General features: G+C 38.8%; 1 protein-coding gene across 9 annotated transcripts in view; it reads right to left on the reverse strand.

The window, feature by feature from the left end:
* osbpl8 (oxysterol binding protein-like 8) overlaps positions 1-25,228 on the reverse strand; it is an 83,020-nt gene that overhangs the window by 31,857 nt on the left and 25,935 nt on the right. For 4 of the 9 annotated variants that reach the window (XM_086146856.1, XM_086146852.1, XM_086146853.1 and 1 more), the window contains 2 exons: positions 11,562-11,598; positions 10,317-10,487 (listed from right to left, as the gene is read on the reverse strand). In XM_086146856.1, coding sequence (XP_086002982.1) covers positions 10,317-10,487; positions 11,562-11,598 — 208 coding nt within the window. Of the gene's footprint in view, positions 1-4,154; positions 4,297-7,282; positions 7,369-10,316; positions 10,488-11,561; positions 11,599-25,228 lie in introns of those variants that run through there. The other 5 variants (XM_086146861.1, XM_086146859.1, XM_086146860.1 and 2 more) reach the window with 2 other exon arrangements.

Genomic DNA, 25,228 nt, shown 5'->3' on the forward strand with positions numbered 1-25,228 from the left:
TATGGTGTCTTTTCAAAGTAATGCAAAATATTATTTTCAAAGCAGCACAGCTAAAGCTTATCCTGTCCCTTTCCTTTTTCCTTTAAGCTGGTTTCAGACAAGCAAACTAACAATGAATGAGTGGACGTCCCAATCCTTATTAAAAGGGCTGTGCTTTCAGTCAGTGCTCAGATATAATAAACACCCTGATATATTAAACAGGACATCTGTGTTATACTTGAAGTCTACTGGGTAGTACAAAATATTAGATGAAATCTACAGCCTCATATCTACCTAAACTGGACATTTAAATCTTTTTGGGGTATACATAATGTTTTGAGAAACAACATTTAAAAAAATACCACATTCCAGATAGCCAGCTAGTGATCTGTTATCTTGTATGAATTTGCTTGACACCCATTATGGCTGGATCTGTACCAGAGCCCAGACATAGGAAACCTGTCTATCTGATTTTCAAGACTCAAGAGTTTACAATTAAACTGAAATTATTGCAATTCAAAGTATTCTTTGACACTTGTAGAGTCTGGAAATGTGTTTCCCTGTACAAAATCTTTCTTTGTCATCCGCAGTGCATCCAGATAAGTATTGACAAATAAATAATGATAATTAACATCCTGTCATAACCAGAGGTAACAGTGCAAAAAAGGCAAACACCGCAGAAAGATGTAAACAGTATTAGCAATGAAAACTGAGTTGGCAAGATTTGAGTGCAGCCTTGAGTGTGCTATTTACAACTTTCAGTTAACTTGTTAACTGTCAGTTGTTTTAGATGATTTTACAAATACATTATTACTTACTCCGCACAGAGAAAATACAGCTATGCCAAAATAAGCTGAGGGGAGGATGATATATTGTTTGATATTGCAGTTGCGGGACCGCAAACCAAATAAAAAGTGTAGAGTGGCAGAATATAACTGGAGTGTTGGATTAATTATGTTAAGTAGAAAGAAAATGCGGAACAAAAACAGAGTTTACAATTTTAAATGCTTAAGTCACAGGTACAGAAGGCCACACTAGGATTTTAAGGCTGCTGTCCTTATCAGACATTTATTCTTTTATCAATAGCACTTAACAGGATTTTAATGGATTGAACAAAAATCCCAAATCAATCACATCAGTATTCTATCTGCAGCCTCACTGTACTCAAATCTGCACGGGAGCACACGTAATCATGTCAGTGCTGAAGAGGTATCTTCAATTGTAGAGCATACATGGGTACGTAGGGTGTTAAAAGAGCAGGCAAGTGAGTGCAATCCGACTGAAAAAGCCAGTCTCTCAGACATGGTGCCGGTTGAGGGAGCGGTCATAATACAGAAGAATGAAGTAGAGGCTGGAAGCTGACTGAGAGCAAAACTATGACTCAGACAACATCTGGCAAATCAGACTGTTTGTACTGCTGTTGACGCAGGCGTTTAAAGATGAATGAATTGGGCTTGTGGCCAAAAGGTCACCCATCAAATCCTGAGGTCTGAGTATAGGAAAGACGATGATGAAACCCTGACCTTAACAATCGCTATTGAAATGTCCTCGAGCTGGAGACTAAACAGACAAGTGTACGCTGCCTATCGGCAGATAAAAATATGTTGCACTGATTAGTGTGTTTAGGAACAGCATTTTTACAAAGTCCCACTTTCAAGCATTAATAAAGGTCAAAAAACAGCCATTTGTGAGGGTGGAACTGAGAACATCCTTTTTAACAAAAGCTCTAATGGCTGTCAGCTGGACAAACAAAGGCAAGAACACAGCTGTACGGATTTTAGAGATGAACACCAAACTGATTTAATCGTAAAAGTTCTTGGGGATTAGGTGTGCTTCGAGAGGATTATCACTGCACTCTCATCGAGGTATCACTAGATCCTGAGGAAAAACAAGCCACCTGAGCTGAGGCCACAGCTCTGCCTCATTTATCAGTTTCCACCAGCCTCTTTCTAACAGCCCATGGATGCTTATCTGTTTTGTTCCGCAAATTTGAGAGAGAAGACAGGGCCCCGTAGGAGAGGATAAATAACTATAACTAACCTTACCAAAAAAGGTTTGCACAAATTACATTTGTGAGACCCATAAATATCTTATACTCCAACTAGGGCAGCCATGCATTTGCATGTTCCTGCATATAGAACGGGGGGCCTATATTACAAATGTATTACGTTTTTTGTATTAAAAGATCCAGTTTTGGAGAATATTTGTTGGTTTGCCCATTCTTGACAAAAAAGGTCATTTGACCACTTCCTTTGTCACTTTCCCTACGTTGACAAAAAATAAAAACAAAGTAACTTCTTCTTTTCCTTTGGCCTTTTCCTTTCAGGGGTCGCCACAGTGAATCCACCTTCTCCATCTAACCCTTTTCTCTGTATCCTCCTCTCTCACACCAACTACCTTCATATCCTCTCTCACTGCATCCATAAATCGTCTCTTTGGTCTTCCTCGAGACCTCCTGCCTGGCAGCTCCTATTCCAGCGTTCATCTACCAATTGTAGATTGGTACAAATCTACCAATTGTAGATTTGTCACTGTTTTATATGATTTGTATGTAGTTTTAATTTAATTTTAAATGTAACTGTATTCTTTCGCTGCCCCTTGGCCAGGACTCCCTTGAAAAAGAGGTTTTTAATCTCAATGGGACTTTCCTGGTTAAATAAAGGTTAAATAACAATAAAAACAATAAAACCAATATATTCACTATCCCTCCTCCGTGCATGACTGAACCATTTCAGTCTGGCTTCTCTGACCTTCTCTCCCAAAGATCTAATAAGTGTAAAATATTTGATGCCAGCTTGAGAAAAGAAGTGGAATAAGTATCCATTATGGCATTTAGATAGAACTTGACATTATAACGGTACTTAGGCTTTGACAGCAAAACTGCATAAGAACAAAACCACAGGCTACAAAAGAAACTAATGTTTTAAATTAGGACACAAAGTTTTGGGCATGCCTCACTGCTTACTCATGTTTAGTATTAAAATAAATGGTAACATATTAAAGATATCAAACACGGTGTCTAAATAAAAAAAATGTATGTATATATGTATACTTTATAGAGCATTTAAAAGTAGGAAAATTGTGCACATTTGCCGGATAGACATAGCTTAAGAAGCGTTTGCCAGGGAGCTGAACTAGGTTGTTAGTTTGATAGCCTGTTCCAAATCATTGGGAGGAGAGACAAAGAAATGTAAATTTCACAGCAGTATGAACAAATTGGCTCCAGAAACATTCCAATAATCAACCTTATCCACCCAATACTCTGAAGAAGTGGCTCATTTTAATATACCATTTAGTTTACGAAACAGTGTAAGAGGTTGGAGTGGGTGAAGTACTGTCTACGAGTCTTAATACTGTTTGTTATACGTGTAGGTCAGCTGTTTGGCATTGCTTTTTGATAAAACAAATGTTACAATGTCAGATAAGAGATCAAAGTACAAGCCAAGTTCATGTCTGGAAGACCGAGATGTTTTTCACAAGATCCAGGAAAATCAATTTGCGTTATCGGGTGTTTTTAACAGACTGCAGCGGTGCTTCATGCTCCTACTTTGCATTGACAATAACACAAAAATGGGCTTCATAGGATAGTCAGAGGAGACGTTCGTACATCCTCGCCATGACACTCAGCATCAGAAATCTGCAAAGGACCACTTTCTAACAAGCCTGAATGCCAAGTTTAAAAGTACCAGTTGTGGATTTTCATGCCAGGAATGGAAGTGGATCTATTGTGGAAGCAAATATCATAATGTTCTACTTCCAAAACGGACCTGCAAGACGAAGGTCTCGCTATGGTTGTGGATATGCCTTCAAAAAGCAGATAGAGAGCTTGAGGTTTTCGTAGACTGATAAATCGTTTGCTTTTAATTCACTATTTGCAAAAAAGATACCAGAGCAAGGTGGAAAGTCAAAATCTCCAACAACCAAACTCCTGATCCATAAGACATCAAACAAACTATACCCTTGAGAATTGCCCACCTCCAGCCAACCTCTGTAAAATGTAACAGAGCACGCTACTGATGAATCAGCAGGTGTCGATAAATGACGAACACAACACAACATCACTAATTCATCTATGAGTGATTTAGACAGATAAACTAAAACTCTGACTAATGGGAGACCTATGATGTCCAATACTGCAGCCCACAAAGACAGTGTCCACAATCTAATGCACCCACCTGGCAGTGAAATGGGTGACAACTCATTGTAGCCCCCAAAGGAGGCATTGCGGATGAGTTTGCGTCCATCCGGATGTGGAGGTCGCAACGATGCTGTGCCACCGCACGTGGAGAAACGGCGACGACTCAGCAGACCCTCCTCCTTCATCATCAGGCCAGTGGGTGATCCCTCGGTAGGTGGAGGGAGGGAGAGATGTAGGGGTTGGAAAGAAAACTCAAGGATGGAGGGTGAAAGGGGAGTTGGGGAAACAGTCCGATCCGTCCCGTGCTGCTAGTGGGTCCAGCGAATAAAGCAACGCACGCACAAACGCACATAAACACACACACACACACACATAAAGAATCATATAGAGAGCAGAGTAGCTCAGATAGCGGCATTCAGACAGTAGAATGCTGCTTTCCTTTACAGTTGCTTCAGACGACTGTTCCCTTTCTCCCTCTCGCACACACATACACACACAATCTCTGCTCTGTGAGAGTGTATGAAAGCAGCAGCCTGTAAGTACTTAATAACGAATAAGCTGAGCCCCTCCTACTCCCTCTTCTCCGGATGGGTAGGAGAGCTGCATCTTTGCTTGAAAATAGCCCTCATGTTCCACATTTCATCTTTCTCATCTATCTGACCAATCTTCTCTCTACTTTTTACTTTTTACTTTGGATTAAAAGGGACATGTCACAATTGTTAAACCTTATTTCAATGCAGTTCTAGGGGGTGGTAAGCCTATGACATCCATGGTTTTCAAAAATTCCTTGTATTAGCTGCAGAAGATGAATATAATTTTCAATGCACTTTTCTGACGCCAATTTCTATCGGTTAAAAATTGAGGGAGTATTTGGCAAAGATAGTAGCCATGTTCTTCTCACTGTTGGTAGTGTTACAACAGTAAAGTCTGCCAAATTTGGTAAAAATTACAAGAAGCTGATGTAGTGGACTTAAATAGCTGTGTATTGGTTCCTGCTTGGCAGAAGCTCAAGTTGCAATTCAGCATCAATACTGCTCGCCCGTTGGAATGGACGAACCAATATGAGAAATATAACCATTGATGTAATTGAGCAATTGCTTTATCTGTCCATTTTGTCATCATATTGCAGTTTTACTACAAATATATTTACTAGGTACTGCTGTATTAAATGAGGATTTAAGTCATATTTCACTGTGCTAGATTTCAAAACCAATTATCAGTCAAAAATCCAGTTTCAAATCAGACATTAAATGTATGGTTTGTGGATCCAATATATGTGGAATCTGTTTATTTCAATCTCTGATCACTGAACGAATCCTGACTAGCAATATGGGTTAAATATAATTACCACAATCTTCAGTTTACAAAGTGGCAAGTCTAAGCATGAGAGCAAGGCTGATGATAAACTTTCCAAATTCAAACCTGATTACATATTTGGTATTTAGATTTTCTAAAAGGGAGCAAATACATTCAGTTTTGAAGAGATTGCATCAATGCTATGACAACATTTTCAAAAAAGACAAGTGGAAACCTTATTTATTGTTAATAAGGATGGCCAAGGAAAATATCAACCATCATCATGACAAAGTGATGGTAGTGACACCGGAAAAATGACTCCATAAACAAAACCTGGAATTAAAAATAGTTATAAATCTAATAAATAGGTTTGGAAAAGGGCCTTGTCATTCCAATCTAATCTGGGAGGTATATTCTGTGCTCTGTTGTTTTTGTTCTTTCCATAGTCCCCTAGCATCTTCATCTTCATGATTGCTGACCTGTCTTTTTATCCTTTCATTTCAGCGGTACAAAAAAAACCCCAACAACTTTGACTTCACACCCAAGCCTAATTAACCTGTGATCAGATGAAAAGTCAAATTCTCAAATGCATTAGAGAGGCCCTTGGGAAACCTTTGCTAAGATTAGTAAAAATCTGGGCCATTTTGGAAGCTTTTCTCTAGATTCAGGACTGAACGATTTTCTTTTTTTATTGATTCTTGGAAAGTGCAACACCTTTCACAGTTGGGGTTTGGCCTTCGGGGATAGCTTAAATAATCTCTCCTCCAATTTGACACTATATTATTACACAATCCTTTCACTAACAGGTAAAAATAAAATAGTGATTTTTCTAACATGCATACAGAAAGATTTAAGAACTACTTTATTAAAAAAAAAAATTCTGATGGAACAACCAGAGATTTTGTAGTATGATGGAGTTTCTCATGTCTTCTTTACTAAATATTTACTAAATATTTTGTGTCCCACGTGTGTCAGACATGGGGCAAGCTATACTCCACAGATCAGAATAGGGGTAGGTTGAACCCTGAGAGATTTGTTCAAGCCTTGAATGTACATTAAGTGGCAAAATGATACAAGATTTGTTGTTACAAAAAATGAAAGATATTCTATAGTCTGATCGCACACTGTGAAGATGTTTAAAAAGGAAATAATAACCCCAAACTGATATAAATATTCATCCATTTGAAATGCTACAAAAAACAGAAAATCATTTTGTTTGGCAAATGAACAGAGTTACACAAGGAGCTGAAAGGATGTCAGCTAAAATTCATCTGATACCCCCATTGCAAGAAATATAGATTGCAAACAAAAGGTCACAGGCAGTTCAACTTCTCCAGTCTTATGTAAAGGCTGCAAGGAAACCCTATAAGCCTTAGATTAGCTCTGGAACAAAGAAGCTTTTTGAAAACTGCCCAACAGACATCTTCATTCCACCCTGTACTGACCAACAATTCAGCATTTTCAGAAAGCTTTTCCTGTCTGCTTGATGACTTTGGAAAATAAAATTCACGCCATGTTGTTGTAATTCATTCTATCCTCATGAGACCCCATTTATGTAAAAATAAATAAATATGCACACTCAACGTGAACATGCAGTACAAGCTGAAACGCTAAAGAGCACAATAATAGAAGGGGTAGGATTTCAAGAGAGCAGGTACAACTAGGACAAAACAGAAGTCATTCTGCACTCACTGTAGATCAAACACTCACAAACGCCACCGTATCACATAGTGCCACTTCATACTGTACCTTGCTTTGTGCCAGGTTAAGAAAAAAAAAGCACTTCAAACAAAATGTCCCAAGGTCAAGTGTTGATAGTGGTCTAATCTCTACAATCATGCTCAAAACATGCTAGCTTTAAATCCTTACACCGTCAATCCGGACAATCCCCGGGCCCTCCGAGCAGACACCAGTCGCTGAGGCCAGGATATGCTCCATCATAGTACACTGTCTTCCTTTTCCACCCTGTCCTGGTGTATAGAGCATATCTAAACTGTCAAGCCTTGTCCCTTCAGGCCTCAAAGGGCTCAGCCACTCATTGGATGAGGGTGCAAACGGGAGAAGGAATGCTGGATCGGCAGTGGCTGCAGGTGCAGATAAGACCAGCCCCCGACCATGTTAACCCCGTTTGACAGGGAATAATCCCTGAGGCTGAGCTTAAATCCATACTGACCCTGGCTGCTCTCTTGCTCTTCTACCGCCTTGCTTTCTATTAGCCTCTTGTATTTACATTTTCACAGCAATTTCGCAAGTCCTGTAAAACAACTTTCTGGGATTGGTTTTTTTTTCTGCTGAGTCATCAAGAAAATTTGCCTCACCTGGTCAGCACAGAATGAACCTCATCTTTTATGTTTGAGTCAGAGAAGTTACAATGACAATAAAACACATCCAAACAGATTACCCAAAACACTGCAGTTTAAACATTTAATAAAAGAGTGAAAGTGAAAAAAAAAAGAGTTAAAGAGTTAGAAAGAGTCTAAAGTGAAAGCAGCTCAAAAATTCAAAACAAGTTATCAACATCTACTGAAGAAGCACATCAGTCTAATATAGGTTAGAAAAGCTTGCAGCCTGGAGTCTGTTCTTTATTTTCTTCAGCCAGCATGGTTTTACATGACCATTTAACGGCTAGTCTAGGTTCAGCCTTTGCCACAGTTCCATGTTCAAAAAACAATTGGAGTCAGTGGCATTTAAAAAAAATACAATATTTTCGAACAGTCAAAATTTCCTTTCCAGTAAAATTCCCATGGCTGTAAAAACATTTGATTTTCAGCTGAGGCCTGCAATCAGCAGGCCAATAGAAAAATATCTTTACCCGCAGACTACCAATTCTTATTTTTTATTAGCATTCTCTGAAACAAAAACACACTACTGGCAAATGAATGCCCTTTGGGCCATAATTATCAGCAATGAAAAACTGAAACTGATCGACATCAAATTTGTACCATTCAATCTAGAACAACAAAAAAGACCTACTATTAATGTCTTTAAGAACATATCAAGCACAGAATATACATCTGATCTGGGACTGTGGTGGGAGGTAGACAGTGTACAGAACACACTGTGTGTTTCAGATAAATCAAATGATGAATATAATTGGTGTGTTCCTCAATAGCTTAATTTATACACTGCTATTACTGGTGTACTTGAAAAGTCCTTAAGTTTTTCCAAAGGGACCCTTTAGATTGCAAATCATCAACAACCTGATTACTTTTTTGACTAAATCAAGTCATTCAGTTAGTCTGCCAAAGGTGATATACTTCATTCAGTCACAATGCAATTATACCTGGCAAATCGGGGCGGGGTTGGGGTGCAATTAAATGGTGTCTTATGTAAACCTCTGAAAATCCTAATTTAGAAATTATTTGTTATTTAGTGAACTACGTCAAGTATTTAAATTAAAAACTAACACAGGAAAAATTAATTACGGATATTAACACCTTAGGTGTGAATTTTCACACAGCTCCTCCAGTCTTCTTCTATTCAGAACACATTCTGTCACTGCAACAACCGTCATCATGCGGCTAAAGGGTCTGGATATCTTGATAGAAATTCTTCACTGCTATGATGCATGCAGACAAGCAGAAATGTGACACGAATTCACAATATATAATATCACAGACCAGTTCATTGTACTGCTCACTGGAGACGAACCACACACATAAATATACACACATCTGAAACGACAATGAAAATTGTCTGCGATAGTTTACTGTGATTGTTCTGCTCCAAGTGAATATAAATCCAGAGAGATTATTAATTATTGTAATTCCTAAAACAAATACTCCCCCTAGTGGGGGAAGCAGGCTAAAGGTCTGGCAATTGAAAACTTGGAAAAAACAACTTAGTTTTACAATCATTTAGACAGAAAAAAAAACAAACATTTACATTGCCTCCAAACTGTTTGCACTAGGGGATGTGGAAGTAGACTGAATTGGAAATGCTTAGGGAGACACCTAGTGTCTTTATGATTTTAAGAGCAGCCTTAATCAGTCCTACAAACTGGAGAGTGACGTTAATCATTACCTAGAATCTAGGCTGACTTACAACCAGCAGTGATCCCATTCTGTCCTTGCCATTTTTAGCACAGAGTGAAGGTTGCAGGTAAGAAAAGATGTTATAAGGGCTTGGTGTCTCAGTAATTACACACTTTAATGCTGCTTTGCCGGTATACAATTAGCTTCATGTACTGCTAAATATGAATCATGTTTGCACGTACTGCTTTAAAACAAAATTCATCCAGACTGCCAAAAACATACAACCCTCCAGAACGCTGAAATTAAGGTAAAAGCACAACAACGATAGAAAAATAAGAAAAAATAACCACAAGAGGGCGCTCTGACCAAAGACAATGGTATAGTTGCATGCAAGCTAAGTCTAAACCTAAACAAAAGTCTCTGATTTTTTTTTTCCCATTTATGAGTTGGGAGCCCAAGCACCATGATTATGTATCATGGATCAAGGGTTTATTGAACGAAAAATATCAACAAAAATAACAACCAAATTCAGATGGCCCCCCAAAATGATGGAGCTGCAAAACTGAGCAGCACAGGTTTTCATCAGACACTGGGAGGATAACATCGCTACCCCTCCAAGCGTGTTCACCAGGAGCAATGAAATAATTTAACTTCTCGTATTTATCAAACTTTACATCACCATTTACAAAGATCTTTGACTTGGTTCCTTGGTTTCTATTTTTATCTTCTTTGTCACATGACAAAGATACCCTGTTAGGACCAAAAACAGGAAACGGCTAAACATTCAACTCGTATCTTAAGAATTTGGATGATATTATAGTTCTGAGAAATTTTCCCACCAAGCACCAACCAAAGCTGACCCAGAAAACATATTTTCACCAAAATGAGCCCGTCTTCCACTTATTCTAACCTGTGATTTGCAGTCTTACCGTGGCTGTAGCTGACCCCAGGGCTAAGGGTAGAGGGTGTGGCTATGTGTTCCCTGCTGGGTGTTTGGAGGCCTGCCTCCTTCTCCCTGTCCTTGTCCCGTTCTTTGACCTGGCGCTGGCTCATCCTGCCTGGGGTCAGAAGAATGGTATCATCCCTGCACACTACAGCAGCTGCAAAGAGAAACAAAGAGGAGAGGACGTGACAAGTTGACTAAGATGGAGACAGATTGTGAGGGAAGGACACAGAAGGGGGTTTAGACATATTTCCAGGCAGCGTCAAGGGCTGTGCCACATCAATGGAAAATCATCACACATTTTCTTCTCATAATGACGCATTTGGGAATTGATGAATTCTACCACTACGTCTACATTTACATTGTTTAAGCATTGTTTGTTGATATTTCAGCAACAATAAGGATTCCTGTCAAATCGAATGCAAAACTACTTCAGCAATCACATTTCAAATACAGCTCACAATTTTTGAACATAAAGACAAATGGATAAATTTGCTCACTTGGCAAAGCAATCAAGTGCAACAGATCAAAAGGACTATTTTCTTTCAGACATCAGTAAACATTAAGAGCTATATATCAGTTTTACTGTTGTTAACAGTAACAGAACAATAATAGAAAAACTAAGTCTCATGTCTGAATATCGCCATGGTAACATTTTGTCACCGTTTTTTTGTTACCAGTGTTTTTAAAATTATATTACGCTTATTGGTAGGGATTTCTCTGACTCTGCCCTTGATTGAGTGTTTCAGTCAGTCAACAAACATTTAATAAAAAAATTAAATTGAATTGATATTGAAGCTTTTGTCACCTGGTTTCAGTGCTGTGTTGTCACATATATGTGTAAGTTCCCCAAATGTGCTCGGATGGAGAGGTCACATTACTTCTTATATCAGTGAAAATCAATGTTAAAGGGGGCAGCAAGCAGAAAGTTTAATAAACCTAAAAAATGCAGCTACATAGAAAGTCATAAGCAGCATTAGGTGCTGACAGCAGGACTTTTGCAGTGGAAATCAAGGGGCTAGCAAAGTATACATTAACCTTCCTTTTTGTACCACTGCAAAGTCCTAAATACACACCAAAATATATGGAAACCCATATATAAAGTGGAAAATCATAGACAGATTTATTTGTAATACATTTGTATCCCATTCTGGTTCTAGCACTAGCCCTGGCCCTTCCCCTGACTATTAGCATAACCCTTAGTTCTTCCTCTGAAAGGTCACTGGCTTACCGGAGCTGGCATGTTGCTCTCTCAACTCTGCATGGTGCTAGCAGGGGAGAAGGGTAGAGACAGAAGAAAAGAAAAAGTACAAGAGGGAGGAGAAAAAATAACAGTACAGAAGGTAAAAAAGAAGGAGTATGAGAGTGACAGATTGAGTGTGTCAGACGTTTTGAATAAAGATTAGAGAGAGGGCATCCGCCATGTGTTGTTGACCAGATGTTGGCAGGGGTGGATTTGCGTGCAGCAGGGTTGGCGAGAGTGGGCAGCAGCAGCAGTGGCAGGAGAAGCCGCAGCCAAACAGGACCAAAACAAAAACAAACAAACAAAAATGAGACAAGAGACAAACAAAAAAGAAAACAAAAGAAAAAATAGACATTAGTTGAACCAAAATCCTAACAAAGGACACAACTTGACAAAACTGAGAACAGATGAGGGTCGATGGGGAGATGGTTGATACAAACGGACAGATAAACTGAACACTAACATAAATGTAAAAAAAAGTTTTTGAATATTTGACTTATTTGACCTCAAAATATGCATTATCCACATCTGACTGGCTTGGTGTTGAACTTGACATACAGCAACAATTGACAGCTGGACAAACAACAACTTCACAGGCCCCTGTGCAGTTAGCCTGCTCTGACTATTTTGTACTCTTCAAAAACAACATCAGCAGCAAACAGAAGCTTCCGGGTCTCTTATCTTGAAGAGGGCTGCTGTTAAAAATGTGTCTGAAATAGCCATATGAGAGAAGTGGAAAGCAATATGTTCAGATGCAGAGCTGGAAACTGGAGGTCACAGTCAGGTTCCTCTAATCCTCATGCAGACCAAACACAACTACGGGAAGCTCTGGGAGAAAGACAAAGAAAACAATCCCACTGATTGGATATTGCACGGTTAATCAGGAAGGAGAAAGCAAGTTTCTAAATTCTGATTGGTTAGGACCCTTAGAACCACTGGCTCAGAGGATAATCGACTGCAAGAGCTTCTTAGAACAATAAGGGAAGGGATTAGAAAACTGTCACAGAACGTCAGAGGTCAATTAACAAAGCTTTCTGGTACAGCCTCAGAAGAGTGGTTTTCCAGTTTAATCTTGGCTGAGCTTGTAGTCTTTGCTTTCACTAAGGCCACTCCCTTTGTTTAGTGAAACACTGAGAAGACTGAGAGGATTCCTTGACAAACTCTTCCTGCGGTGGACATTTTGATTTGTCAAAGCAGGAGACATTGCCAACATTAATGTTGACAGTTTCATTTTCTAGATGTGGCAGATCCAAGGCTGAGTTATTGCGATGGCTCCCTCACTGATACTGTTTCATTTGGAGTTTTGTCAAATGAAGTCAACATTAATGAGATTGTCGGCCAAGGAATGTTCTGTTTTGACAGGTAGAAACAAAAACAAATATTTTCAACGATGCCTGCATTTCATACGGCCCCAATATATTACACCCAGCTTAATTTCAAACAGCCGACTTGCCAAAGTAATATTCTGTGCCAAGTTCATCAAGATATAAACTCATGGCGGTTGTCACATGACATCTACAAAACTGACAGGTAAGCCTGGGGTGTGTGGCCTTTTACTGCAAGCCTGCCCATCTTACCTGATGATAAGTGACACTTCATTACTTAGATGAGATTGTAAGGGTGAGGAGGAAATTAACACAGACAAACAGCAGTGAATAACCTTGGTGTTGATGAAAGAGTATAATAATCAAGTTACACAGGAAGCCAAAGAAGAATGCCGATAGCTCCATCAATACATTTTACAAAGCAATGTTTTTTAAGTAATAACAGTGCTTCTACCTGCAGATAAGCCAAATATTTCCATATGCATGCATTTTTAGATATTGACAATGAAAGTTTCAAAGTTGTAGTCACATTCAGCATTCTTATTTCTCATTTTAAATCAAAAAGCTTGGTTCTAAGACAAGATAAATTTTATTGATCCCTATAGGGGAAATTCTTTTATAATAGCAGTGTAAGTTATAGTGTCAAAAACAAATCTCAATATAAATTTAAATAGAAAGACGGTTAGAAGACAGTAAATAGCAAAGACATCCATGAATAAACCAGACAGCAAGGAGAACAGCAGCAGCAACAACATCAGGGATAAGAATGGACAACAGAATGAAACAGTAAGGATAAAAAATATACAACCAAAACTAAATGACGATATAAATACAGTGACAATAGCAATGGCAAGAATAAAATAAATAAACAAAAATAGGCATGTGAATGGGCAAGATAGTGAATGGGGTATGGTAGTGAAGTTGTGTTAGCACTAATGCACCTCAGGCTGGTCAGAGTTGGGTGCCATCCAGACTGTTGTTATAAAGTCTGATGGCCATGGGCACAAGGGAGCGTCTGAAGCTTTCAGTTATGCACTGGGATGGGATGAAGCGTTGGCTGAAAGAGCTGCCCATCGGCCACAACTTGTTGTGCAGGGGGTGGAAAGGATTGTCCAGAATAGCTCCCAGTTTGTCCTTCACCCTCCCCACTGCCAGCGATTGAAGATGGTCCAGGTTCCGTCCCACCAGCGAGCAGGCTTTCCACAGTATCTTGTGGAGCCTGCTGACTTCACCAGACCTGGCACTGTCCCACCAGCATTCTAAAGCGAAGGAGAGTGTGCTGGCTAACAGAGACTGGTAGAAGGTCTTCAGGAGCCCACTAAAGACTCCAAACAACCTTATTCTCCTCAGGAAGAACATCCTGCTCTGACCCTTCCTGTAGAGTGCATCAGTGTTGTGTGACCAGTCCAGTTTATTGTTAATGTGGACCCCAAGGTACTTGTAGGAGTCCACTATCTCTACCTCTTCACCCTGGATGGTGATTGGTACCTGTCTCCACCAATTCTTCCAGAAGTCCACAACCACCTCCATGGTCTTTGATGATGTTGAGTAAGAGGTGGTTCTGGTTGGGGCAGGTAGTGGTTTCATCCAGGTTTGAGGAGAATGGGGGGGTAGCTGTCCATAGAAGCTACTGCTGGGGGGGCAAGGCATTGATGAGGGGGGAGCAGAACATACAGCAGAAGTGCCCCTCTTCTTGCCAACCAGCAGCAGATTCAAAATCCCAAGCATATGGAGTATTGCATTACAAATTGGCTGTGCAGTAACATAACTGTCTAAATGTACATCTAACCCTGAGAGAGCAACAACAATATTTCCCCTGTAGAAGGTACACTCCATAATCATCTAATAAATCCAGTTCCTTTCCACTGAAATGAGCAGCCATAGCTATAAAAATGTTCCTCAGCTCTAATTCACAATTAGTGATTATGTGAAGAGGTGCATTATGGTTACTAATATCGAAAATCAACTCGTAATGCATAACTATAAATAAATTACTCACCATTTGATCATTTCAATCAGTCAGTATAACTGACTTGACCATCCTGACGAATCAAGCAACATTATCTCTGTGTATTTGATCGAGCGATCCAGCAGCTGGAGTTTCCACAGTCGGTTGAAAATTGATCGGGGCCTTTTTGTTAAATCAGAGGCTATTTTTATTTCTGGAACTTAACCGGGATAAAGAAATATTAAAAAGGCTATGATATGATGTAAATGGCACAATTATTTTGAAAAATACTGGCATAGTAGTTGCTCAGTGTTGAGGGAGGGGCACATTATAAAGAGAAATCGCAACAACAGCAGTCAAGAGAATACACACACACACACACACACACACACACACACACACACACACACACACACACACACACACACACACACACACACACACACACACACACACACACACACACACACACACACACACACACACACACACACACACACACACACACAAACTACTTAACATTACATCTTTAAACACAATCAACTTGTGCGTAGGGCTCAATCACAATCACTCAAACTTTCACAATTCCACTCGCTAGCGGAGATTAATACTCCAACGCTATTTTGTAGCAGAACTAACTCAATCAAGACAACTCAAAACAACATAATGCTCTCTCAATGGGGTTTCAAGTACAAAAACACCAAAGACAGGACAATTGACCAACATAAGTAGTTTGCACACTTTGGAGGAGGTATTTTTTATTTCACTGAAGCAAAGCAACTGGATAAAAGAGGGCAACATTAATATGGGAATTTGTTTGAATAAAGAAAATAAAGTAAAAGTGTGGTTGGCAAATGTGTTGTGGCTGCAACGCTTTATTTGTATATCTTATTTATATCTTGCAGTCTGCACAGTTATTTGATCTTTACTTTTGATCAACAAATGTTAAAGTGGAATATATCGCCTTGTGTCATGAGTCTTTTTGGCCCCACAAAATTAAACATGATTACATGATTATAAATGAATGGATATTAATTATAATCCACAAATTTCACATATATATACATATTTATTTATTTTAAATATGGTCAAATCCCTGTGTCAACAAAGACAATGCTGACACTACCAAGGACACACATAAAAACAACAATCCTAAAGCCAATTCAGCTGGACCAACAAGCAGCAAGCTGGCTAGCATCAGTTGCTGATTCTAACTATGGATTTAAAGGGAAAACACTATCTCAGTGTTCAGAAGTACATACTGTATAGCCTTTATTCAGCCTTAAGTTTTTACCAGGAATGGAGAGATTTTAAGCGTCCAAAAGCTGGATACTACTCTGATGCTTTAATGTTGCCTTTTCGATTTAACAAGACAAAATGTACAATGTTGAAAAACTGGATTGATGTTAATTAGTATTGTATTTAAAAAAATCATTGTGCACCCATGAGGCTGTGAAGGGGCAAATTTGTCAAAATACTTTCCTGTATATGGCATTGTTGCAGTACAGTAGGCTCAGCAAACTTTAGTCTGCTGTGTATCTAAAATTAAATTGAAATCTTCTCTGTGAGGCAGGCACATAATGTAATGGCACTGAAATGCCCAGGGCTGTACACAAATAATTTCTGTTGCCATTGTCAAAGCACTTTTATATAATTTCTTGCACCTTCAGAAACTGTTAAGAGTTACATTACTGTACCCCGTTTAGGGTTAAAGGGAACAACCAATGAGAGAATGTTCAAAGTTTTGTCATTCAGTTCAGTGCCACAACACAATTAAGTAAATTCACCTTCATGAAGCATCTGATTTTAGCAATTTGGTGTCCTGCACACTAATTGCTATGATTAAACAGCAAACTTATCAATCAAGGAACAGCCTCTGTGTGGAACTGTCTTTCTATTTCGTCTCCCATTTCTAGTTTCTCCAGTGACTCATTTGTTCTGAAACTTCGGTTTAATTTGCACAACTGCTCATGTGCCTCTAGAGACCCCCAGTGCCCTAATACAGGAAATCACCTACTGCTACTCCCATTCATCAAATCACTACAAAACTGTATAAATTAGTCAAAGTGACAGCAAAAATAATCATACATATTCATAGAAGATAAAAAAAATGAATATTCAAACAAGATCAGTTCTTTCATTTAGCATGCAAAAGCAGAAAGGTTCCCAAATCCCCTCCAAAGATTCAAAAGCAGCATGCCTGTTCTGCCCCAGAAAAGATGAGGAGTGCTTACGCAGTATGAAATACTACATATTACATAACGTCTAAACATCACTCGCAGCACATCTTTGACCCACTTTCTATTTAGAAGCTGGGAAGGAGGACATGACAACTACAATCTTTTTTTTTCCCTTTTTTCAGTATCTGAAGGGCACTATTTAGTATTTACTCAGCTTGGACTCACAAATGCCTAGATACTTCATGAACTACCATGTATTATCAAGGTACAGATTTCCTAGTGTGTCAACGGGCGCTACATTTCACAGTGGTTGACCTGACATTCTAAGAGGAAAATGAATAAGCATGAATAACTAATACCTTAGAACTGAGAGAAATTATTAAGCAAATATAAGACGACCACCAGAAATAAAATACATCATATTCCTGATAAATATTGGATTTGGATTTGTAGCTCTAGCCTTGCTTGAATCCATTACTGTCATAAACCTATATTGGAAACAGCCCCTAGGTGGCAAATGGCTACAAAGACAGTCTTCATACAGTCTTTGGTATTTGTAAGCTTTCCCATTTAGTTTTCCATTTAGTTTTCGGTGGTACTTTTTAGCTCCCCTCTGCAGTTGTAAATATTTCACTCTTTCCCTGCTTCAACAGATGGAGGAGAAATATAAAAAGATTAAATCAACAGACCACAGTACCCCAGAACTACAACATTACTGATCTGAGACTGTTGAGCTTTGTTGGTGTGAGCTTTTGTCAATATTCCTTTTAAATATCCCTGCTCTTTTGCTGGTGGTAGTGAGGGTCAGTGCATGGTGCCGTATGGATGAGTTCTGATACTTCTGTAACATATCTAGATCCATTACGAAGTTTTGATGACTATTGAGCTCAGGATGAATGAACTCAAACTGTCAGTCATCATTTTAATGCACAACAGTGAACCTGTCAAAGGGCGTTTTGGGGCATCTGCACTGCAGGTGAGTGAGCAGCCACTTAAGTTGATTGGAAAGTGTACATAACCCTGGATTAATCAGCTGTGTTGAGACTCACAGGCTAAAAGCTGTGAGTTTCTAGAGGTAATGACTAGCTTGGGTTGTGGGATTGAATGTCTCTATGTTTATATGGACTATTATCTACCTACAATTTCCAATCATGTTCAGTGAAAGTCAAAGTTTTCAACATCACTTGATTATCTGCAAGTGGTGGGTTTAAAACCAAGAAAACCATGGCACATGAAACTGTGTGCTTTCATTCTCTTTGCATGTCACGTGTACACTTGAAATATGCTGAATTATACCAGTTACATATACCAACCATTACTTAGTCATTCAAAAACTGCTTTCTGCTTATAAATGAGGCAAAATCATCACAAGCTCACATGGGAGACTGAATTCTGTTTAAGCTTTGTTGCATGAAAGCTATTGACATCAAAACAAGATAGGAAGAACGTCAGCTGGCTACAGCAAAAGAAACCCTTCATCTCATCATGAATGGATCCCCACTGCCACCCACTGTACTGACAACTTGTGTCATGATACAGTGAGAGTGATGCTGACACAAGTCACAATGAGAAGCTTTGACCTCAAGTGCAAAAAGGAACAGTTCTCACTGGCTGAATCTACTAGATGTGTTATAAAATGTCAAATATGTATTATTCTTTGAATTGTTTATGTACTGCATGTTTGATTACCATGCTATGTTGTTGCTACACGTCCACATTTCAACATTTTGTTTTTACTTTAAATTCTTCAGTCAAACTCTTCAAACCTCTCCCACACTGGTTCTGAAAATCATTTATTCCAGCATTTTCTGCTCAAAGCATAAAAATAGTATCGAACAATTCCTGCTAACCATCCTGCTAACCAGTGAAAATGTTTCAGGTGACTCAGCCCTTTGCAGGCTCTCTCACCGCTAATAACATAACAAAAATTTCCATAGATCTGATATTCTAACTGCATATAAGGGATGTATTAATACCTGTATTTCATTTTTTTTATTTCATCCAGAGCAAACCAAACTTACAAACACATGATTCTCCCTTTGCTCAACAAAGTCTGATCTGCTTAAGAAAGCAGGCATATTCCTACTTTTTTGATACATTACATTTTTGCTATTTCTTCATGAAGAGTTTGCTTGGTGGTCAGCTCGAATTGAGAGCATCACCTCGACAGGGTCCTCGTCTGGTTGTTTTTATCTGCCACCAAGTGTAAAAGTTGTTTTCACACCTACCCAAATACACTGCTGCATGGGGAGAAACCATAGACTGACTCAACCTGACTAGACAAGTCAGGTGTGAAAATGCTCAAAATGCTTCTTTAAATCTACCACTGGGCTGCTTTCTTTAATTGCTTTAGGTTTTTTTTTTAAGAATGATCAAATGACAGACTGATCTAATGCTATACATTTCACATATTTCATATTCACATACTGTATGGAAAACCATAACAAACATCACACGGATAGCCTGGAAGCCTTCCAATATACTTAACAGCCATTTATAACATATTTGTTAAGCTGCCACAAGCTGCATCCACCAAACGCCAAACTGACCTCACCACACACACCACACACCACTAGTCGAGTGTGAAATAACAGAGTTCAGCACAGCATGTGGTCTTATCACAGTAGCAACTATCCAGAGTAAAACCTCAGCCAAGGCAATAAACACTCCGTTTAGTACAGCGGTGAGATTGTAAATCTGTCAGAAAGCCAGGACTTATCGAGTCACACTTCCTTCCTCAATCTAGTTGCATCATCAGTGCTATCCAGAAACCTGACCTGTCAGTTGAGCTAAAATCAAATAAGAACCGCTGTGCTCCTCACCTCTCCAGTGGCCCCAGAGTCCAAAAACATGAACAGACATAGTAGTCTTTTGTTGTTTGAAATTGCACACAATTTGCGTTCATATGGTCAGACATTAACTTTTGATTGTACTGTCTTTACACTACAAATTTAAAACGTGTTAAATGTTGTTATGCTAACAGATATAATAAAGGTTTTTCTCAGTTTTATAATTAGGATACTGTTGTCCTACCTTTTTGAGGCCAAACACAATTACAGTGATTCATTGGCAATGCATGGAATGTAATGGCTGTGTTTACAGCCTGAACTTTAGGGATGATTAATTTAGTGGTACACATCGGCAATAAAAATAAGTATCGAACTTCTCTGGATAAGAGTGGATAGAGAAAGAAGGGAAATCTCAGCAAAGAACATCTATACAGATAAGTCTTTCACTTGCAAATAAAACCCTCAATCTCAATGTCTCATAAAAGCCACAATGAACTTTCAAGTCATGTGCAAGCAGGAAGCAAAGAAAAGGCACATTGGACAGTAGTCTGTTCACAAATCCAGATCCAGGCTAGGTTTTTATCTTTCATTAGACAGGAAGAGGGACTTCAGTTTGACCTCACACAGGCTGCAGACAGCATTTCATGAGACAACATTTCAACACACTGGGCTTCAGGTGGGGTGGGAGGGCTCACACAGGGTGGCGGCTTGGTTTCATCCCAGCAAGAGACTCCAGTTTGGGGGTTGAGGGAAAGTGTGTTTCTTCTTCAGAGAAGGTGTTTCAGAATTAAATATTTCCAGTAATTTGATTGCATTAGGTTTGACACCAAATCTAAAATTACATTATAATGATAAAATACAATACATTTCTATGACTGTGTTTATGCACAGCATTTGAAAACAAACTTTAAAGTCTAGGAACCTGAGGTAAGAAAAAGAACTAAAAAATTCCACATTTTTTAAGCAAAGCCAGAGATGGGTTCAACAATGAGGTGATAGACTATTGGCTATTCACCTGATACAGCAGAGAATCAGAAATGTCAAGAAACGACCATAATATGATAATGATAATGATGATAATAGTGATAATTATGATTATTATTGTTATTATATATAGAGAGCTATATTTTAGCTATTATTATCATCAAAGGGCAGGCTACCTTAGAAAGAGATAGGTGTAGGACACAAATAAAATAAAAATCACACGCTCATTCATTTACTCTGCATCCAATAGCAGAGGTGTTATAGGCTTCAACTTAACGCCTTCTTTTTCAGAATGTAGGAGAAAACCAAAGAACCAAGAGGAATCCCACACAGACATGAGAACAGGCACACACAGAAAGGTTCCCGGTAAGAATCAAACCAGGAACCTTGCTGTGAGGTGGAATTGTGGACCACTACAACACCATGCTGCCAAACAAACAAACAAACAAATGAATAAATATTTTTAAATTGGCAGTATTTAACATCCCTTCCTTTTTTTCTTTATCACAAACCATGGCTAAAATGACAGTAAAAGTCTACGCCAAGTGAAATTATATGAGTTGCTTATACACTTTCTTTAAATTCTTTGCATCAAGCTCACTGGCAGATCAGATCAGCAAATTCAAAATCAGATTGATTGTCTGCAACACTACCAACGACAGAGTAAGTCATAGCAGTTGTAATTTGTTACTACATAGGCAACATGAGAGCAATTTGGTCCTTGGAGGTTCAAGGCATAATATCAATTTTGAATTTCCCCCTCCATTTTCACACCAATAATCTATTGACACCACATTGTTTGAGTAGAGAACTTCAACTATTTATGTATGTATGTACGTATTAAGTATGATCAAAAACTTGGAATATTAGCAATACCAAATTGCTTTAGGAAAACCACAATATCAAAACAAGTATCTCCAGAAACACTTTGTATAATGGCTGTGCACCAAATATTTGGTTCTATATGAACTACCATCTTTTGGAGCAGTTAGGATTGATACAGCAATAACTATTTGTCCTTTAAAAATCAGTTGATCACAGAAAATATTAAAGTTCATTATATATATATATTATGCTCTTTCCTATTTTAAGTCTGGCTTTTACATGAGACCATTCAAAAGATTTGGACAACAATATGTATAACACTTGACTGTATGTTTACTGCTACTGGAATAATAGAAAATTTCATCAAGGTACCACAAGTCAAGTCATAATATTGGAACAAACTTTTTTCTTTTTTTCTTCCGACTTTTCCCCCTGCACCCAAACTCTACATTGAAAAGAAGTGCTGGTCCCAATAACAGTTATACTTTCAACAGTTACACTTGTTTTATCTCTAGGTATGTCCCAGTTATTTCTCTCATGGGAAAATTGCAGTTCAAAGGGTACTGTCTGTCACCGTATTTTATCTGTAAGACTAAAACAGCAGGGACATTTTTTGTAAAAGACAGTTTGTTTTGCCATCTTTTATAATTCAAAAATAAATTTCTTATCTATTTATACATTTAGTGGAGGATTATCAATGAACTACAAAGTTTTTATAATGTCTTAGTTCCTGTAGCAGAATCTCCCTCTCTTTCAATAAGCTCAACTGAATCAATACTCTGTTCATCAGCCCGCAGCAGCCTCCACGATACAGATACATGCAATGAGCACTGGAAAGTTACTTGAAGGACATAGCTCTTCACTGTGCTAACAGAAAGAGCATGATCTGTGTTAACTGTACACAAAGCCTTTCTTCATTTTCTGGAAAAACCAGGGAAGGAAGAGGAGACTAGATGATGTTCAAGTGTCATGTAAACCAGCCTGGAGAACAAACATACCTTACTATGCATGACAAAATTAATTTGGAAGACCAAACTGCAGAGGCTATGAACATGCATAGATGCTATAGTATGGTAAAATCTTTAAAAGCAACTGTACACAAAATTTATCACCCTGACTTCTATCAGCCACTCAGTCTGACACACACCCACCAGTATTTCCCTTCTGAGATCAGACAGTGCTAAGATTCCCTCAGAGATAAAGGAACTGCATACCATGTTGAAGGAGGTCAGCTTGTTACTGCTACCAGATCTTGGTCGAAATAAACTTGGGACGACAAGCTGCTGTGCTCAGAGCTGTCACAAATGCACTGAACATTGACGGGTGGAGACAAGGCATGAGAACAAGCATGTGAGTCTCTCCCTCTGTCTCTCTGTCTCTCTCTCTCTCTCACTCTCTCACTTATTCTTTAACACACATAACCTTCAGTCAGTTTCATCATGAATCAACTCAGAAGTAAAACAATACAAACCATTTTTAAAGCTTTTCAAACCAGCATCACTTGACACAGAAACAATTAAAGCAGTACACAACTGTAAAAGCAAACAAAAAGGGAACAAATAATTAAAAACAGTAATTACTTAAATAAATGTCAAAAATGAAGGCCACAATCACAACCTTGTGTATTGAGGCAATTATTGGAGCATTTTCTGCTCAGTGTACTCCCTTGAGGATGCCACTGTATCTATCCACGAGGCTCTGACTCGTGCTCTTGTTGACTGAGGCTCTTCTGCACCAATAAACCAAAGCCACCAAGCTCATCTCACAAACCAACATGGAAAATCATCCAAGAGGATGACACAAGTATAATGAAGGCACTCAGCTACCTTATCATGTGCTCAATAAAGCAAATTTTAACAATCCTCTGCAACTGTTTCCATTAACCAGCTTGACCAATTTAATCACTCTGTGGAGTAAATGACTCTTTTGTTTGCAGATGACATTGTGATCTGCAGTGAGAGCAGAGAACAGGTTGAGGACAATCTAGAGAGATCGAAATGTTGAGGTTCTCTTTGGGAGTGACCAGGATGGATAGGATCAGGAATGAGTCTATCAGAGGAACAGCACATGTTAGATGTATTGGGAGAGAAGGTTAGAGAAGCCAGACTGAGATGGTTTGGTTATGTACAGAGAAGGGAGAGTGAATATATTGGTAGACAGATGCTGGAATTGGAGCTGCCAGGCAGGAGGTCTCGAGGAAGACCAAAGAGAAGATTTGTAGACGTAGTGAGAGGACATGAAGGTATTTGGTGTGAGAGAGGAGAAGAAGAAGAAGAAGGGTAAATGACTCTAGCATATAGCAGCCACGTTACCGTGGTGGAGGGGTTTGTACGTCCCAGTGATCCTGGGAGCTATGTTTTTGGGGGGGTATAAGCCCCTGGAAGGGTCAACCAAGGCAGAGGCCCCAGGTGAGGGACTAGGCAAAGTGTGGCTCAGAAGACCCTCATGAAGAAGACAAACATTGGACCTAGTTTTCCCCTTTTTTTAATTATCTTGTCTTTCAAAATCAAAGCAAGTGAAAAAAGCTTTAGTGCTGCTTCTCCCAGGTTTTGCTGATGGCCAGAGTATGTGTTTCTTAAAGAGTGACAACAAATGTTTAACACAATTTACTAAAAAATAGTGCCCCTATCAACTTTATCTTTGAGGGCTTCCCAGGGATAAAATTCATCATCTTTAAAGGTCATTATAAACAAATTAGCCCAGACCATCATTATCTAAAATGGTAGAGGCAGCAGCGTATCTGAAGGTTGAAAAAACTCAAGTTGAATTGTACCTATAGAGCTAAAGCTTTGAAAACCATAATTGACATGTACGGAGGTCCTTGGCAGAAAAAAACAAAAAACCAAAAAAACCAAACAGATAATTTGCTACCATGATGCTAGCAAATTGGATTTTCTCATCAGACCAAAAGATGTTTTCTTAACACACCACAAAATAGCAATTGAATCAGATAGTGCCTTCGTCTGATGAGAGATAGCAATAATCCACATCATGGGATCACAGGGTTAGAGATAGGAATGATCTGACGCTAGACTAAGAAGTGTTGTCATGTGGTTACAGAGGAAGTAAACCAAGTGAGGAGTTGCTATCATGAACCTTGAAAATACTAAAAAAGTAATAATCACACAGTTATTACAATGAGAAAAGTAAATCTCAAGGCGATGAACAAGAGCCATTTTAATTGGACTAAAAAGCTCAGCTGCAGGCAGGAGACTCCTGCTGAGCGCAATTCAGTCAACGAATGACAATGTTATCAAGTAAAATAAGGACGAATAAAGCAGCTGATGTATTCATGTATATTTAACTTTGAGGGCAGCACAACCACCAGTCACAGTATCCAAAACACAATGAATAAAGTTCCCTTTTATTTGATCCCGAGAAAATCCTGTAAATTGGTCCTTTGGAGGGAAAAACCATATAAAACTGGGAATTTCGGAATTTCACAATTTCGGAAATTGGTAGCAGTACAAAAACATTCTACACTATAAAAACACGTCGGCCAAATACCCAGATTGACAGACGGGATTAATAAATTCCAAAACTTTTGTATACCCATTCTAAAGAGGAGCACCTTCAGGGTCTGTCCACAAAATCACATAAAGTA

Source organism: Fistularia commersonii, chromosome 5 (genome assembly GCF_037954325.1).
Source record: "Fistularia commersonii isolate RoL2024-O1a breed Wild chromosome 5, RoL_Fcom_v1.0, whole genome shotgun sequence".
Classification (NCBI taxonomy): Eukaryota; Metazoa; Chordata; class Actinopteri; order Syngnathiformes; family Fistulariidae; genus Fistularia; species Fistularia commersonii.